At 38.5% G+C, this 19,188-nt stretch overlaps 1 protein-coding gene across 3 annotated transcripts in view; it reads left to right on the forward strand.

Moving 5' to 3' along the window:
- Positions 1 to 19,188, forward strand: part of PPP2R5E (protein phosphatase 2 regulatory subunit B'epsilon) — a 75,887-nt gene that overhangs the window by 28,085 nt on the left and 28,614 nt on the right. For all 3 annotated transcript variants that reach the window (XM_050898494.1, XM_050898492.1, XM_050898493.1), the window contains exon 3: positions 16,208 to 16,404. In XM_050898494.1, the coding sequence (XP_050754451.1) occupies positions 16,208 to 16,404 (197 nt within the window). The remainder of the gene's footprint in view (positions 1 to 16,207; positions 16,405 to 19,188) is intronic.

Consider the following 19,188-nt stretch of genomic DNA (forward strand, 5'->3'; position numbering starts at 1 on the left):
AATTTCTGGAAGGGATTCATTATATTAGTATTAAACAATTGTGGTCTTCATTAGCAAAAATGAGTCAAGTTCTCTTAATAAAATGGTAATTTTCGCATTTACGTTCTATATTTCTGAAGTAATGGCTTTTAAATAGTCAGCATTTAAATTTGCCTTTCTAGTGGAATAATAAAATATTACAATGACTGTAAAGTAATTTAGAATGAATTTAGATCATTTAGTTATTTACTTTTCCCAGTGTTTTCCTATAAAAGCTGCCTAACTAGTCTGTCTGTCTCATGATCTGTTTTTCCTGTTTGTACCAATTTGGTTGATAACTATGCAGAAGCAGAACAGTTGGGAGGAAATTCCAAGGTGCTTCAACTTAACTTTTCATTAGCAAAATGGTTAAGAAGCAAGCAGGGCTTGCCAAGTTGTCTGAAACATCATTTTGTAGCTGTGAAGCCAGCTGTTTTATGTAATGTCTATAAGAAAGAAGTCTGTGTGGAAAAACACCTGTTTCAGAATGGGTTGCTTGTATGTGTGTATTGTCATCGCTTGTTTCACTCTTTAAAAATCTAACTTTACATGGGTTTTCTGTCATTTCTTTTGAGTAGATCCTTGCAAGTTTACAGATTGGTCCAGGTAGTATGGGGGGGAAAGACTGGTGAATAGGTAGAGTACAGTTGATCTCTAGTGCTACAGTTATCTCCTATTTTATGTGGTGCTTCCTTACAGGGTTTAGAACTTCACATACATAGAACTCTCCTGCAGGAAGGTCATTACTTTAAAATAAGTGTGTGAGTGAAGTTGCTCTAGAATCTTAGAGGCTAAACTCTGGTTAATTTGTATTAAACTCTGGGCTTCATCTTGCATGGGAACAAATTTACTGGAAGCTTCCTCATTTTAATTTATGCAAGTATGAGGCATACAGATTCCTCAATGCAGCAGCTCAGAAAGAGTTACTCAACTAGGTTACTTTTCCAGTTGTGACTAAGGGGCCAATTAGCAGCATCCGGAATGAGACGGCAGCGCCTAGGTAAAAATAGATGGCATTTGGAGAAGCTGGGGGCTGTTTGGAGAAGGTCTTCAGCTGCAGATTGAGAGAAGCAAGACAAAAAGGCAAGCTTCAAAAAGGAGTATTACAGACATGATTGTGAGAAACTCCATGAGCAGGCAAAGGTAGGAGCAGCCCAGAGAAATGGCAAGAAGCAATACCAAACTGGACCCTCAAACTGAAGGGCCTCTGCTGCTGAAGGAATGCCTGAGTTCTTCATTTCTTTCTGACAAGAGAGATAATGCTAGCATTGATACTAAAATGAAACAAGCTGTAACATCCTCTGAAAATGACAGGAACCAGAGGAGTGGGTGTAAAGCTCGCTAAATTGTTAGGTCTTAAGGATTGATAGTTTAATGCCTCTGTCAGAGGAAGGAGTAAGGCACACAGAATTGCTGCTTCATTAGGTTTGCTTGAAGGCGATTAGTTGACTACTGTCAGAGTCTTTGAGACCAAATAATTAAGTAATATGCCAGGTACAGGGAGGAGAACTTGATGGCATGCGATTGTATTTTGCTTTCTAGCCTTTACAGTTAAAACTTTGTCCTGTGACCACAACAGTTTTGACGGTCCTTCTCTGTCATTTCTGTAGGATATTGCAGCCACTGGATTAGTATAGTTTAAAACTCTTTTGTTCTTCACTGACCTACTTTGACTGCACGTTAGCTATTGGATTGGGAAAGGGCCATCTGTATACGTGCCCGCTGATACAGCCTGAATGTAAAGAGAATGTAGATGCTGTATGCCGCCTTCTGATAAATTTCCGTCCAGTGGAGGTAATTACTTAAAATACTCATTTTTATTGTAAATGGCATGCTCTGCTTGTCATTTAATAATGTATCAGTGAATTTAGTATTTAATGAAAAATAAAGAAGGCAAGAAAGGATGGACCTGCAGTCCTATCTTTAAATACACAAAAGATGTGTGTAAGTTAAGAGTTCTTGCTAGTGGTCTAGTAGTGAGCGTGCTACTGCCTAAAAAGTATGGGCAAGCTAGAGAATGTGTGATCTGTGTATTCATATGGTCAGATACAAAGCATGTTTGCTGTACTGTACATGCTTTCTTGACCAGTGATCTGTACCTGGAAAGACTCTATAAAAATGCCTATTAAAAGTTATGCTAATTCACCAATAGTGTATGTGGATCACCTCACTTATGAAGAGGAGCTTTCAGACTTACCTATGTATGTATAAACCTGCAAAATACACACTTTTCCTGCTGAGTTTATCTCCGTTAATTTTTCATGGAATACATAACTGAGATTGCTCTTCCTTTTTTTTGATTAGCAAGCAATGAGCTTTCTACCAATTAGAGCAAAGGTGTAATCGCAATTCTAATGAACCAACGTAACATTCCCATTGACTTCAATTTGGCCAGGATGCCAACTGAAGATGAAGTTTGCAACTGCAGTGCAGCTGAGGATAAATATTGTTGGTAATCTAATTTCAGTTTATCATCTTCAGTAGTGGAGCACCTTAACTAATGAGTAGTTTGGAAGAGGTAGAGAGGGTAGCAGTTGATGATGAAGAGTATTGTTTGGTAACCACAGAGGAAATGTTTTAATTATATTTAATGCCTAAACTGTTATATCTGGTTAATATTTGTAACAGTCTAAACTAATAATAAGTTTTGCAGAGTGACTTGATGCACAGCAGAGCAATACCTTTGGTTATGTTAGTTGCATGACGTAACCTTGTCTGTGTAGTTTTCAGTTTTCTCAAACTTGTTTATGAATCTTAAGAACTTAATACAAAACTCTTTATTTGTAACGGGTCAAATATGTTTTTTTAAAGGTGATATACTGTTGTAGACTGATACTCATATTGCGGAGAGGCTAAGTAATCTCTAGAGGAACTGACTTCAGGTGCCAAGGCCCAGTGATCATCAGATAGATTTGTCTGTCCAGTAGCAGATGGCATTTCTGAGGGACAAAAAAACCTATGATTGATATGCATGCATGCAGGTAAATATATTCTGCCAGAAGAAAACTGCATTTTTTTTATTCAGTGTTTTTGGAAGAAGTCAGAAGTAAAGGTGCTCTGAAAAAATGTCCATGCACATTATGGTAATGCAAGGCTATGATAAGAGTTGTTCTTTAGACAATTACAAATATTCAGAAATGAGGTCTTTGCTCTCTAGAACCTTGTGTTGGGGAGATAAAATGTCTACCCCATTTAGGATTCAAGCAGCAAAAAAAGTTGCTGTTTAAAAGATAGAAAAGTGGCCTAATACTCTACGTCAGCCAGATTTCCAAGTTTTAGCAAAAATACCCGGTTTAGGTATAACAGAGCAGTGACTCTAAGTGAATGATAATTTACTAGTAATGATTTCTCATTTACATTGTTTTAAACTGAGCTGTGCTATTCTGTGATGGAGAAGATTCTATTTTTAAAGGAATAGCTAGTATTTTTACATAGACATATGTAATGATAATACAAATAATGTAAAATATCCAGCATAACATAGATTAACTTGACAGGTTATAGGGGAGTATTATATAAATGTCATGTTTTTCCCCTCTATTGGTGAATTGTTGCAGATCCTGAATAATCTGAAGATCAAGAGGTTGCTCTAGAAATGATCTGAAACGGGGATATATTTCTGTGCACCAGGGAATGTGGGAGAGCTCTACAGTAATTGCAAAAGCAAAATAAAATAAAGTAGATTTATTTATTTATTTTCTGTCATTTAGACAGATCTACTGGGCTTGGCAAGATGAGAAAGGGTGTTCCCTTAACTAACAGCTTGACTAATTTGAGTTATTGTCATAAGGTATTGAATAACATAGTCTGGGCCTTACAGATGACCATATCGCAGGGCAGCTGGTTGAGCCTAAGCACTAGAAGGCCTTATGCAAGGAACGTATTTTGAAGGAGGGAATGATGTGGTAACCTCCTTTCTTGACAAAGAAGTCACGTGGATTGCTTGTGGATGCAAAGTCCTCACGTAGCATCTTTTGAGTAATGCTTTCTAGTTTCTAAGTTGGCAAGGAGATGTTATCCCAGTGTGTAGATCAGGATGTACGTTCAGGTTTTCCTGTGTTTTCTCGTGGCTCAGCCAGGATGTAGCCAGGGTTATGTTCGTGTGCTCAGGAAACGCAGATGAGCAGTGAGTGCTGTGGCTGGTGTTCCTGAGGGACATGCCACTGCAGAGGCATCATCCCCTGCAAACCTGGCTTGTTTTTGGCGTAACATTGAATCCAGCTTGAGGTGTTGATTCTGATCTCAGAGGATCTCAGTGGGCTGAAACTAGTATTTAGAAGACTAAATGAATAGTGAAGGCCAAACCCAATAATTGTGTTCTTCTGTCATGCTGGAGCTTCTGCAGTAAAGAGGAAACGTGAGAAGTTGAGCTTTCAGGGGGGTCTGTTTGGGGACTTTAGAATGAACTCCCAACTTGTTTCCCCATCTTCCATCATAACTGTGGGGTATGTTTATTAAATCTTGTCTGTTTCTTCACAAATGTAGCATCTTACACGTGTGCGGTTCCATAAAATTCTTACTCCATTACACACATTGCTCCCTCTACGGAGAGAATGAGAGAGCAAGCACATGATAGACAGTTGGATTGCGTAGTGCATTACTGGAAAATGTTGGGAGACTGTTGTGGTAAATTAGCATAGAGTAGAATATGTTCTTGCCTAAATTTATACTACCAAATGAGAGGGGAATGGAAGTTATGTTTTCAGGGTTCAATTAAACTCTTCTAAATGTATAAATAGGGTTATAGAAATCGTATGTTTTATATGTATGTGTATTATTTAAGTTAATAAATGTAAATATTTTTAAATATAAGCCTGAGCTCTTAGACAGCAGGTTGCGTATGTAGAATAGCTCTTACTTAATTCTTTCACTGGAGAATGAAGTACTCCCGTGACTTCTGGGAAAAATTAGTGGGTCAGTATCAAGCAGAGTAGCAATTCTGGCACTCGTTCTGAGCCCATTTGGATGAGAATTATGTTTTGGGTTTCCTATGCTCTTGGTTCAGTTTTTTTGCAAGTGTCTAAGTGTTTCTGAATAAATTTCGTAGAGCAACTGTGTAGTTTGAGCAAAATGAATATTGCATATTTTTATTTGGATGGATAGCAGTTTTGGAGCACTTACTAAGCAAGGTATAATTTTTGCACTCTTACAGGAAGCATGTACAGATATATAATTTTATCATGATTTCATTCTGTACTTAATGCATCAAACAAATAAATTCCAATGCAAGTCTTGAACCGCCTTGTGACCACAGTTAGAATGGAAGGTAACTGTAAGATTGCTGTGACATGTTTGTGTGCTTATATTCAGGGATCTTTAGAGAGCAAAAGCTTCTCATGTCATGCAGAAAAAAATTGTGATCTGATAAGAATCTTACCAAAAGGAAGACAATAATCCTCTTAAGGATTCTTCTGTCTTAGGTCAGCAGGCCGTCATGGTTGTTTTTGCAAAGGTGTTTTGTAGTAGCCTTGTACTTGTAAACATTTTTCTGGGTATTAGATTGTTTGCCTTTCAAGGAATCTGGAAACCATGAGATGTTCATTATAAATTGCTAGTCCTGCCATTTTCCGATATTTGCCATTAATTTACAACGCAAAAAAAAAAAAAAATTGCACATGATGTAGCAAGATAAAGTTGAAGCTGCAGTGTAATCCATCATTCTCTCTAAAATTAACAGAAACAAAGTACAAGATAAAACTGATATGAGCATAGCATGACAAAGTTGAAATAATGAGCCGAGACTTGTGTCTCTATTGACGTTTAGAATTTCAGTGCTCTACTAAGAACTGAGGAATGGATGGAGGATGGCAGGGTCCTAGAGACTAACTAGGCAATTAAAAATACACTGAAAAAACAGCCTGAAGGACTGTTAGTGATTTTAAAGGAAAGGAAGACAGCAGTAGGGTGACCCAGTGGAGTACTAAGTTACTATTGTGTAGCTTTGCTCTACGTCTGTAATTTGAGAAATAACTTGGAAAATGAGATGGCTTTGTTTACATGGTGTTCCTGTCTCTGGTCTTCCTAATGTGTTTTAGGGTAGAGGAGCTAAACAAGTAGGTAAGTTCATCTTATTTTGGATTTGCATTTGCTCTACCTGTAGCTTTTGCTATTCAAACATCTACAGAAAAGTCTGAGTTTAATTCTGGTGTACAGCTCCTCCTGGTAACAGCTGAAAGGAACTAGTGGAAGGTTCAGCACTGGAAGCATTACCAGCTAGAATTAAGCAAAGGTATAAGGAGTGATACTTCCTTACATACTAATCCTAGAGTCTCAAGAAACCCAAGGGCAAAGACTTTTCATGTAGAGTCTTGTGTTTGTAATGGAACATGATGTTAAAATTCTGAGATCTTTGGGTTTGTGCGTATTTTGATTCTTAGCCTAAGAATGTTCTAACACAGCTCTGGGAGCTCCAAAACTCCACCAGGTTTTAGTGTAGTCTCCCAGCATAGTATTGTTGGTTTTTTTTTTACACACCTAGCTAAATTTAACAGATCAGTATCTAAAACCCCCCCCAAACCAAAAACAATCAAAAAACAAAAAAAAAAAAACCAACCCCCCACCCACAAATCCTATGAATGTTTATATAAATGTAGAAAGTACAAGACGAACAATTTCTGGGTTTGGGGTTTTTTTTTTCCTTCCTTTTTTTTTTTTTTTTTTAAAGAATGTTTAAAATCCCCCCCCCCCCTTTTTTTTTTCCCTTGCCTTTTGAGAAGACTTTGAAAAGAAACAGTTATGTCTTTCATATCTAGCAGTGGAAGGTTAGGGAGAAGGTGTGAGGCAAAGGTATCCTGATAATTTCTTCACTACCTCAGGTCAGTATTCTCAAGTGGCAGGACAAACATGGACAGCAGCTCTCTCTGGTGACTGTTCAGCAAACCTAGTGACTTTGACTCTTCTGAATGAAGGTTAGCTTGTACTTTGAAAGTGCAATTCAGTAATAACCTACTTAAAACAACTAGCATAAACTTTCTGAGCCAGTATAAAAGAAACTTGAGTCAGTCCAGGAAAATTGGCTACAGCAATTCTCAGTATTTCAGCAAAGTATTTTTGTCTTATTTGGGGATTTTGTGCCACGTATTCAATTTAGGAAATTGAAATAACATTTATGTGTATTTTTGGCAGACTTTTTGCTTACCTTTAAAATAATATAAAAATTCGTAATTATCATTTTCGAAATACTAGTAAAAACGGGCTGTGGGAAGAAAACAACCTGCAAAACCTGTGATAAAAAATGTGTTAATTTGATGTCCATGCAAACTCACCATAAATAATTTAATGAGATATATTAAAGATGTCACAGAGCGTTAGGAACCTCCAGACGTTTAGCTGCTTAGTCAAATCTAGCCCCTAACCACCAACTCATGCATTCCTGTTTTGCTTAAACACTTTGAGCTTCTATTTTTTCCTTTCAAAATATTCTGCTTTCATTGTGTTACCTATTCCCTAAACAATTTTTTCCCCTCTGTCTTTTCCAAGTCTCCTGCTCATGCTCTACCTCATTCTCTTTCTCTCTTGGTCTTTTGATACTTTTTTTTGTTGTTGCTCTGCTTTCTTTGGCTTCCCACTCTGTCCCCTTGTCATAATGTCCACAGCTGCTTTGCCATCCTTCCATCTCTTTTGCAATTTTTTGGTACATTCATCTACTTGCTTTGTTCCCATCAATTTTTCTCTAAAATTTATGTAATTTGAATCCTTTTCCATACCTTTTCTGCTGTCTTCTTTGACCTGGATCATTTTTGGCTTGAATGTACTTGTAGGTACAATAGGTAAACTTCGACTGTCTTGGATTACTCCATTAGTCTAAACTCTTTGCATTCATTGAAGAACTAATGAGGAGGGGTTGAAAAGTGTTGTCAGCTTACTTAAGGAAGAAGGTATTGCTGCTTGGTGTAAAAGACACGGTTGCTACTAAGTGGTGATTATTAGTATTAGTGTGAGGGACACTATATACTACCAAATATCTTGTGAATCTCTATTTTTGTGGGACCTAGAACAGCGGATTGGTGTACCCAAATACCCTGGTAATCTTGTCTTCCATTAGTCGCTCATGAATTCTGACTATCCACTATGTATTTCCTTGATTGCTATTATTATCTGAGATGTTTGCTCTAACTCTGTTTCATAATGAATTCATCCTGTTAGGTTAGTGATGTGTAAGAGTACCCAAACTTGTAAAACCTATGGCACCTTGGAAGCTTTCTGCTTACTTGAGGGTGACACATCATCGATGCTAATTTGCACTAATACAGTCCTTTTGCAACGAGTATGGATGTAATAGTATTTTGCTGTGGCTCATCAGTAGCTTTGACAACCAAGCTTGTGGTCTTGGTCCACTTCCAAGTTGAAATGTTCACAGCACAGTTACCATTGGTGTAGTCAGTGGTGGGATGAGCAAGTGTTGGTCACAGACTGACAAAGTGTAGCCTAAAGGAGTCTTTTCATTGAAACCTTGACTACTGTGGCTCTGGCTTGAGCCGTACGGGTGAATGTGAGGAGGGTTGAACTGTTGCCTGCACCATGCCTGCTGTGGAAGTAGGCAAAAAGTTTACCTCAAGTTTCATAAACTTTATCGTTTTAAAAAATATCCTTTATTGAAATTTTTTTAATTGTCAGTTTGTTTTTAATTCTTGGTCTTGAGATGAAGGAAACGGCAGCGCTTCATCCATGTGTTCTATTAGGGGGCTGAAGTTCATAAGATTTTTTACATAAGTGAGTGAAGGCAGAGTTTTGATTAATATATTTAAAAGTATATCTTGGCTATGAAATTTTGGCCATGTATGTGACTAAGAGTATGTCTATTAAGAAGTATCGCCTGTTGCTTGTAATGCTATTCCATATGCACGCAAAGGCACTCAGATCATAGATCTACACTGCTTTCATACTACTCATCCCAGTAAATGATGTTTGTTGAATACCTCTGTGAAATGATTGGGGAGTATTGGCATGCAGCAGAGGGATTTGCAGTATCCAGGATCCCTGCGAAACTACCCAAGAGACTCCCACTTGATGAGAACTTGTTCAGTTTGATCAAGGAGAAATTTATGGCCAGGGAAATAATTCTCAATTTTGTGATTGATTATCTGAAGATATACTGATTATCAGGAAAAGTGGTAGAGTGTGTCCTGTGTTACACTTCTAATCGTGCCTTTTGAATGTGCTGGAAACAGTATGTTAATGTTGCGCTTTTCTTTTTGTGTGTGTTCACTCATGAAAGTCAGCTTGAGTTTGTCCCACTGTATTTATTGCTGTGTGAATAATGTTGGTACTGGTTAGACTTTATATACTTGGAACACAATGCCTAACTGCTGCCCTGCCTGTATAATTACTAAGTATAGAGAATGGGTTGGGAAAATAGCTTTTAAAAAAGCACCTATTATAAATGAATGATTACTGACTTGACAAAGCGTTCCTAATATTGACAGCCAGTCGGGAAAATTAAATTAATGCAATCAGGATAGCGATTACTTTTCTCAAGAAGTGTGTGTAAGAAAAAGAGGGCAAACGTTTGTACGTTTTGGCATCGTAAGACCAATATTGTAGTGTGAAAAGTGGCTTATAGAAATGTGGCTTGTTAGGTACTAGGGTATATGAATGACAGGACCTTGAGTTAGCAAAAGCTTTGAGCTGGGTGTCGCTAGACCTTCTCTTGAAGTGAACTTCTCAAAGAAGACCAAAAGACTTTCAAATCCAAATTTGCAAGTTTTATTTCAATAAAAACTAGAAAGTTAGCTTCTTACCAAATAGAATCTTCATAGTGACCTGTGGGGGATAGATGTAGACGTAAAGAGATTTATGCACAATTGCCTACTTTGTGCAGGTGGGTCCTTGCTTCAATTCTTGGTTATGTTTAACTTGGTGGCTTGGTGAGTGGCAGCAAAGTGGGTGGGGTTTGTTTAGTTTCTTAGAGCTTTTTTGGCACAAGGAGATTTTACTTAACTAGAACAATAATAATCCTAGGTTTATTTAATAACTGGAAGATACAGAAACTGAAGTAAAATGGGGGAATTATTTTGCCATTAAGTTGATAGGGAAAGAATATAGAAAACAATCTTGGTGGGCGGAGGCAAGTGAATACATAGTTCTCAGATGTTGGGAAATGATAAGAAAGTTCTTAATTTGAGTAAAAAAGTTACTATTAATCTCTCTGTCCCCCATTCTGGACATACTTCAGTTTTAGTACATGTTTTTATTTTTCATGCTTAACATAGTGTTGTTTGCTTTTACTAACGTACAAGAAGATGATGCTAGTTCTTTCTGCAAACGTCATCATCAAGCTAATTAATAACAGTAATGTATGTACTGGAAGCAATAGTTATTCTGAGGGCATTTTGATTTTAATTCTTAATAAATGTTCTGATAGTACATATGTGGGTGCCAGGTAGCATGTGTGAGCATATCCTAGTTTTGCTTAATATTTTATATGTAATCTGCATCATTTGTCTTGTTTTATTCTAATAGTAGGTCCTATACTGTCTTGCATCTGCAATCCCATGACTTTTCCTTACAGTTGCCGTGCTGGCTTAAGCAGCTCAATCCCTCCCCCCATCTTCACTTCTTCACTTCCCAGCATTATACCCTTCATTGCAAAACTACAGGCTGAAGTGGATCAGGGAACTGATGCAGGTGTTCAGTATCTCCCCCTTCTTGGCTTTTCACTACCACTGAGAGGAGAACCATAGCTCAGTTCTCTGGATTGAATTTTGCTGGTCTGATGCATAGTTTTAGTTTTCTATGATCCAAAACTGGTTACTTGTAAATTACTTTAATTAAAATATGAATGTAGTATAAACATGAATATTTTTATATATGTTAGAGACTTGCAGTAAAAGTAGCTATCAGATTTTTATGTCTTTATTTGATGAAAGGATGCAGAAGGCAGAGACTGCAGAGATGACTGATGAGAAGGGATGGGCTGGTTGGATTAGGATTATTTTGGAAAAAGGCTATTAAGAGAGAAACTGAATTGCTTTGGCCATTTTAGAATTAGTGTTTCAGCCCTTGTAGTAAAAATCGTTGGTCCATGTCTAAAAAAACATTACAGTACTTTCTGTCAATTTTTCTGATAACTTTATAAAACACTTGATTTTGTTAAAGGCTCTGATTCTGTCTTGATTATCATTGTACAGACGTATTAGTACTTGCTTGCACCAAGCCAATTTCCTTTGAATCTGTGAATACTCAGTGTATTGCAAAAGCTCTGTAGAGTTTTAAATGGCTAAAGAGAAAACTGACAAGCCTGAAAATTAACTCGTAGCAAAGACCTTCTGAAAATGAGGACAGTTCTCACAGTCATCCAGACGGAAGTTTATCTTTCTTTAAATTTTGATTTTAATAAATGTATACTCTCCTGTGCATTGGACATAAATCACACATGCCACTTAGTAGTTTCATTTTGATTTTATTTTATAGATTATTAAAGTATTACAGGTATTTACACAGATTTATTAGAGCAATTGCTCAATTTTCAGTTCTTTCAACTGGAAGTGGATACAATGGTAGTATTGAAGGTTGTTAAATTTGGGGGCCTAAATGTTTGGCTGCATGTTAGCACGAGAGTAAAATGTTGCAGAATTCATTGAAAGCTCTGAGTATGTCTGCTGAGAAGAAAATTATTTGCTGTTTTTCATCAACTAACTGTGAACATCTGTAATGAACTGCATGTTTCATTTCAAGTCATTGCATTAAGGAATTCAGCTCTGCTGTGGAGCTCAATAGGGTCTGTACACCAAGTACCAGTGCGCTGCCTGCTCCGAATGGTGGCATGAGGATGGCTGGGGAAGTCCATTCTTGGTGATCTTTCGGAAAGGTTTGTACAGCTGTGAAAAAGGCATTTAGAGGATTAAGGAAAACACCAAAAAACAGAAAACCCCAAAACCAAACAAAAAAACCCAACCCAAAACCAACTAATGGCATGGTCTCTGTGGGAAGGTTGGGAGCACGGAATACTGATTTTATTGATTTCTGCTGCCCTTTTCTTGTGCTGTGCATATTAGGACCCCCTAAAATTTACTCTCATATACTCTTCCTGTTTCCAAGCAGAAAAAAACTAGGCATTAGGTGTTACCCAGTTCTCAAGGCACCCCAAATTCCTGAGAACAATAAGAAATATTATTGCATGAAACTTCTTGCAGTTTTATTTTGTAGTGTGAATGGCGACTTGCTTAATAAAGAAAAGCAGATATGACCAGAACAATTGGGTTTTGGGATTTTATTTCATGGCGCCTTGGGGGTTTTTTTGTTGTTTGTTTGTTTGTTTGTTTGTGGGTTTTTTGGTGTGTTTTCTTGTTTTTTGGTTTTTTAGTTTGCCCCTGTAGTTTGCATGGCTCGTTGACGTAGTAGTGCTGGCATGAAATTCATGTAGTGTTCCAGAGTGGTTTTTCTTGAGAAGAACTTAATTATATTTTTCGTTTTGTTCCCACACCTCCAGATACTTATCTGGAGGAAAAAAGAAAAAATTTTATTAGTTATTTTAATGCTTTAGTAATTTTTAAATTTTTGTTTAATACCGACCCTACCTTAAAATGAGTGTAATCTTGAGTCATTTGAGTCTGGTTATAACTTGCGCTGAATTGTATCTTAATGGATTCCAATTTGATTTCAGCCTGTGTTTTTCTTTGACTAGGATATCCTTGTTGGTCAGTGTAAATCTGTGCAAGCCATGTAGAACAATGCAACCAAAAACCCATTATGTTCATGTCACATCATAGATTTTATTGATACCACTTACATGTTTTCAAGTTCTATGGGAGATTATAGATAGCATAAGAAAGAGTGTGTGGTGGGTTGACCTGGCTGGACGCCAGGTGCCCGCCAAAGCCGCTCTATCACTCCCCCTCCTCAGCTGGACAGGGGAGAGGAAATAGAACAAAAGGCTTGTGGGTCGAGATAAGGACAGGGAGATCACTCACCAGTTACCATCACAGGCAAAACAGACTCGACTTGGGGAAAAATTAATTTAATTTATTACCAATCAAATCAGAGTAGGATAACGAGAAATAAAACCAAATCTTAAAAACACCTTCCCCCCACCCCTCCCTTCTTCCCAGGCTCAACTTTTCTCCGGATTTTTCTCTACCTCCTCCCCCCGAGCAGCACAGGGGGACGGGGAGGGGGGGTTGTGGTCAGTTCATCACACGTTGTCTCTGCCGCTCCTTCCTCCTCAGGGGGAGGACTCCTCACACTCTTCCCCTGCTCCAGCGTGGGGTCCCTCCCACGGGAGACAGTCCTCCACGAACTGCTCCAACGTGAGTCCTTACCACAGGCTGCAGTTCTTCACAAACTGCTCCAGCGTGGGTCCCTTCCATGGGGTGCAGTCCTTCAGGAACAGACTGCTCCAGCGTGGGTCCCTTCCATGGGGTGCAGTCCTTCAGGAACAGACTGCTCCAGCGTGGGTCCCTTCCACGGGGTCACAAGTCCTGCCAGCAAACCTGCTCCAGCGTGGGCTTCCCACAGGGTCACAGCCTCCTTTGGGCATCCACCTGCTCTGGCGTGGGGTCCTCCACGGGCTGCAGGTGGATATCTGCTCCACTGTGGACCTCCATGGGCTGCAGGGGGACAGCCTGCCTCACCATGGTCTTCAGCACGGGCTGCAGGGGAATCTCTGCTCCGGCGCCTGGAGCACCTCCTCCCCCTCCTTCTTCACTGACCTTGGTGTCTGCGGAGTTGTTCCTCTCACATCTTCTCACTCCTCTCTCTCGATGCAACTGCTACTCCCCTGTAACTTCTTTTCCCCTTCATAAATCTGTTATCCCAGAGGCGCTACCACCGTCGCTGATGGGCTGGGCCTTGGCCAGCGGCAGGTCCATCTTGGAACCGGCTGGCATTGGCTCTATCAGACACAGGGGAAGCTTCTAGCAGCTTCTCACAGAAGCCCCCCCTGTAGCCCCCCTGCTACCAAAACCTTGCCATGCAAACCTGGTACAGAGTGGAAGTTGGAATTAAACGTAATACTCTTGAAAAGTAACCAATTGCACTTTTATCTCTTTTTTTTTTTTTTCTCTTTTCTTTTTTCTTTTTTTCAGCTTGTATTTACAGTCTGTCTTTTGGAAGAAATTGTTAATTAATTAATTGTTGCCTGCTTACTAGTAACAGTGAATTCTGAAGTCCATTCTCCTTTTTTGTATTATTTGAAGGCAGGTAATGAAGAGAACAGTCACAAGTACTTTGCTTCCCCAGGCCCTTTATCTCCTGTGAGACTGTAACCTTAGAAAGGTCGCTCATAGAAGTGATCTTTTTTGTAATGGGTGAGGGCTAATGACTTTCTCTGACTCCTTGGCTTATCTTAGGTTTCAGCACTGCCTGCTATGAGGCATTTGAACGTGTGTGAGAGACCTGGCCAGTGGAACAGCGTTACGGTGACCTGGTTTTGGGACCTTCAGTTTTTGCAGAGGTGTTTGGGGGGATTCTTCTCCCGCATAGCTCTTCTTGTTGGAGTTCTGCGGGACCATGTTTCTTGCATCTTCTGTGCCACAGATGAATATAGCCTGTGGGAACGTGGGGTGAACAATTATGATAATATGAAGTGTGGTGTCATAACTATACCACTTTTCCCCCCACCCTTAATTTCCTTTGGACACAGCTGTTGTAGAGCTTACCCAAGCCTAATGAATATGAGATTGGTGCGTGCTGCCTGGTATCGTCAATTGAACATTGCAGAGATCTTGGTTGTTCTTTGCGCGATACAGTTTGCTAACCTGTTGAATCCTGTCACTACTGCAGTGCTGTAAGTGGAAGAAGGTTAAGTGAACTGTTGTGCTTTACCATGTCAGGTCAGGAAGCATGTAGCGTCTTTATTTGTACTGCAATCCATATTTATTCTTTTCAGTGATTAAGCAGTGCAGAGAGTTGATGTGAAGTGCCTTGGGGTCCTTGCATCTCTATCCGTACTTTTAAAAACTGTGTAGCTGTATACTGTGACCTTGTAATATTTCGTAGGTCTTTTGAACTTGAAACTAGTGACTGTTGTGTACATGGTTTTAATTAAAACAGATTCATGGTACTTTGTCCTTAAAACTACTATACAACTAACAGCTTCCAGTGTTTGTCACGTATACCTTGACTTGACATACTCTTGTGTCTTAATGATATGTTTCATCTTAGGTTGGCTTTTTACAACTATGTCCAGGTTTTAACAAATAAACATCAGTATTTTACTATTAAAATTTTTCTAGTTGAAATCAGCAAAATTTTTCATTTGCATGTTGCGTTATTGCTTGGAAGTTCATTTGCTGGATTCTGGTGTTGACAGAGCAGTTGTGCCTTTTTAAAAAAAAAAGTGATCAAAGGAAGTGAAGTGCCCTCTAGTCTGAGGGCATACTTTCAGAGTAAAAATGCATATTTCATTTCTGCAACTTTCTGCTATTGTTACCCTCTTCTGTACAGGAACATCAGATAAACTAAGCTTTCTGTGTACTCTTTTGATACAGTTGGTAAACTAACAAACCACTAAGAAGTTGACATTCCTTTTATTATTTTATTAAGTCTTTTATCTGCTGAGAATTAAGAAAACAGCAAAAATAGTAAGTAGTACATTCTGCTTACTTTATTGGTCAAGCACATACTATTATTTTGTGTGAAGATTTCCCTATTGATGCATGTTGTGTGTTCATAGTACAGCAAAAAATCCTCACTGTGTTCCAGTAAAATTGATTTTGCTATGGAAAGTGTCAACATGGGGATAATTGAATCTGAAAACTTGTTTGCAGAATTATAGTCTTGCTGTGTATTCATATACATATTCATGTATATTCATATAGAGTTATAAATGACACAGTGTTTTTAGAAATATAAATTAATCAAGCCTGGTCTGTTTGACAATTCTGTCATCCTTCTTTGGAGTGTAAGTTAACGATGGTGAATGTCAGCCTCCAGTGAAAGTAGTGGTATATCTTAGAATTAAATCTTGAATGCTGTTGTGTTTGCGTTCTCCACTTAAGCCTGGACTTTTTTGGTGAACTTTATTTTCTTAATAGCAGGTGATGATTAAATTACTTCTACGACATGTTGTTCAAGATCTCAAATACACAATAGTGATACAGTTCCTATAAGGGGTTCGTTTGTTAATCTGAGCTCTGTTTTACAAAAATTGTATGAATGCTGCTTTCCTTTGAAATTGATCTTCAAAAAGAAATCCTGTTTTGTATAATAAGATGCCAGACTCACAAAGATTTCCTTTCTTGTTTCATAGACGTTCCATCTTCAGAGCAGCCTGAACTGTTCCTAAAGAAACTTCAACAGTGCTGTGTCATTTTTGACTTCATGGACACGCTTTCAGACCTTAAAATGAAAGAATACAAGCGCTCCACTCTTAATGAACTGGTGGACTACATTACAATAAGCAGAGGCTGTTTGACAGAGCAGACTTACCCTGAAGTAGTTAGAATGGTGAGTTCCTTCTTTCTCATGGTCTCTTTGAATCCACTTGCAATTCCAGTTACACATTGTGGGCGAAATTGAACCCTGGAGTAGGTGGATTAAATGAGGCCTTTGGTTTGTATTTTCTACTAGACATCACTTGGGGATAATTCTCCAAAGACAAAAATATTAATTTTTATATATGCTTAATTAAAGTCAAGCAGATGATGGTTATTATAGTGTCACAAATGTATGAAAGGAAACCTGGATTGTTTCCTGATGGAGAAAGCCAGCAGCCATAAAATCAGAGTCCCTCACATTTCCCTCCACCTACCCTCCCTCTCCCCACCCAGTATAAATAATGGAATAATTTTTGCAAGTTTCTTATCTTTCTTTGAACTTTATCCAAGCTCTTGAGTGTGTACTTCAGGCAGAGGTAGCTTAAAGTATGCATGGATAATGATTTCTAAATAATAAATGCTAAAAATGTTGTATAGGGTCAGTGTGAAAATTTCCTGGTTGTATTATGTGGATTCATAGCAGCTGCCGTTAGAGTGAGCAAGGTTACTCAACAATAAAGCCATACCTTGTGTATATATAAATTGTCAAATAATAGTGTTTTCAGTGTAAAAATGGAAACAGTACCAGATGCTAGCTATATGGTGAAGAACGTTCGTAGCAATCGGCAAAATCAATCACTGCTTTAAAACGTTTATTCTGTACTACCCTACGGAACCCTTATAACCTGTTATCTAAATGAGAAGGCAATTAGTTAAATATAGATTTGGTGATGTTGGTTTCCTAATGGTACTGTGTGATCATGGAATCCACTGGCTATGTGCTGTAAGAAGAAAAACATGAATAGATTTTACATTGCATTATATATGTTCCTTATTTCTTTTCTGACACACAGATACATGCTGTGTTGCTTGTCTGTAATATTTAAAAATAGCTGTAAATTGTGACAGAAGCATCAAGCAGTTAATAGTGAAGGAAAAAAACCAGAATTAAGGGCGTATGGAAAAATCTTAATATGACTTCTCTGTGTGTATGCATTGTCAGAAAGCCTTTAATTGTGTGATAGATTCTTCCCCTTCTCCCTCACCCTCCCTTTCTCACTTCTGTACTGGACCAATCTTCTGAATGAACTGCTTTTCAGTCTGTTGTGTTATTTGTTCAGCATGTGATCTAAGGCACCATTCAAATACCGGTCTGAATACAGAATTACTAGTTCTTTGCTGAATTCTTCTGCTGGTGCTGCACTGTAGTATCTAAGCGGTTTGCAAGCGTTAGTTTAATCTTACTTGTACCCCTTGTGATGAACAAATTATATCATACCCTTTGTATAGACAGGACACTGATGCACAGGTAACTTCAATAAAATTGGGTACTTTTTCTGTATGTAGAAGATGCCTCCAAACTCACCTCCTGGGAGAATTTGTTTTTGGTTTTTTTTTTTTTAGCGTTTCTGTTATTGAGGTTGTATTCTTGCATTGACTTTGGTTATAGTTGTTTACTGCAGCAACATTTGTGGAATAAAGACTCTGCAAGTTAGTGTTGTTTTAGGTTGGGCCCCAAGAAACAAGAAGAATTTGATCTGTAACTGCTCATAAAGTTCAATTTGAATCATAAATCATGACCTATGAAGCAATCTGAACTTCAACTGTAGAAGAGATGCAAAACCCCTTTGCTAGCGTGTCCTACTGTCCCTGCAGTCACTTAAGTTGATTCACAAAACAGTTTTTATCTTAAGGAAATGATGCATTGCCTAAACAGTTTGAAAAGCATGGTTTTAAATAATTTTCTTAAATATAGTCTGTGACTATGATATGGAGGAGTCACTGGAAGTAAAGGTACAGCGTGAATTTTTCCAGTGGATTTCACAGGTATTTGCTAATGGAGCTTCAGGAATTCCAGTTTCAGCTTAGCTCATTTTTGATGGAAAACTGTTCTATCTTCTTTTCTCCAGTATTCCCCTGATCCTTTCATTGCATCATGCCCTTCTTCATCTTACTTTCTTCTGCCTTGCATTTGGGCTCCAGTGCTGAACTCAAGCTACGTTTTCTCTTCAGTGCCAGGGTACTTAAGCAGGGGAGGACTGAGAATATTCTCGAGTCCTGTATTTGGCTACTCAGTGGGCCCTGACTGCCCAAACGTGGATTTTTTACAAATGAAAAGATGCCTAAGTAGTTAGGGAAGTGGACATGTTTTTTCCTAAAGAATTTCCTGAGAAAGTTGTAATAATTAAGTTTTGTAAGAAACTCTAGCCTGCAACAGACACCTGCGCTTTGATGAAGGTGTAAGCTATTGGAAAGCTGGAGTCCCCTAATTGTGCCTGTCGCAACCAGCAGTGTTCTTGGTGCATGTGCTCTTGGAAAAACACTTTGGTGGTTGTATACCACGTGAGCAGGATGCTGTGCTCTGGTATTGAATTCATGTGAGTGAATCCATGGCAAATGCATGAATGCTTTCTGTTGATCATCCCAACAAATGCTAATGCAGTGTTTCTACTAGCCACATCATCAGGACTTTTGTGGGTTGCAGGTATTTTGTATTTTACAGGTAGGCTATCTGGTAAAAATGCTATTTTTCCTCCTGGTCTTTGCCTATAAAAGCAAGACATCTCCATCACTTTGAGTACAGTTATACAGGCCCTAGAGGGAAAGGTAGGACTTCTAATATTATACAAAATAAGTTTTCAGCACATATTGCCTGGTGAAGAGATGGCATTAGTCATTTCGTGCTGAAGTGTTACGTTTGGTGTAACTTGTTCTTTGCAGTAAGTGCATATTCTTGTTTCAAGCAGAATTGTGC

This window comes from Gymnogyps californianus, chromosome 5 (genome assembly GCF_018139145.2).
Source record: "Gymnogyps californianus isolate 813 chromosome 5, ASM1813914v2, whole genome shotgun sequence".
NCBI lineage: Eukaryota > Metazoa > Chordata > Aves > Accipitriformes > Cathartidae > Gymnogyps > Gymnogyps californianus.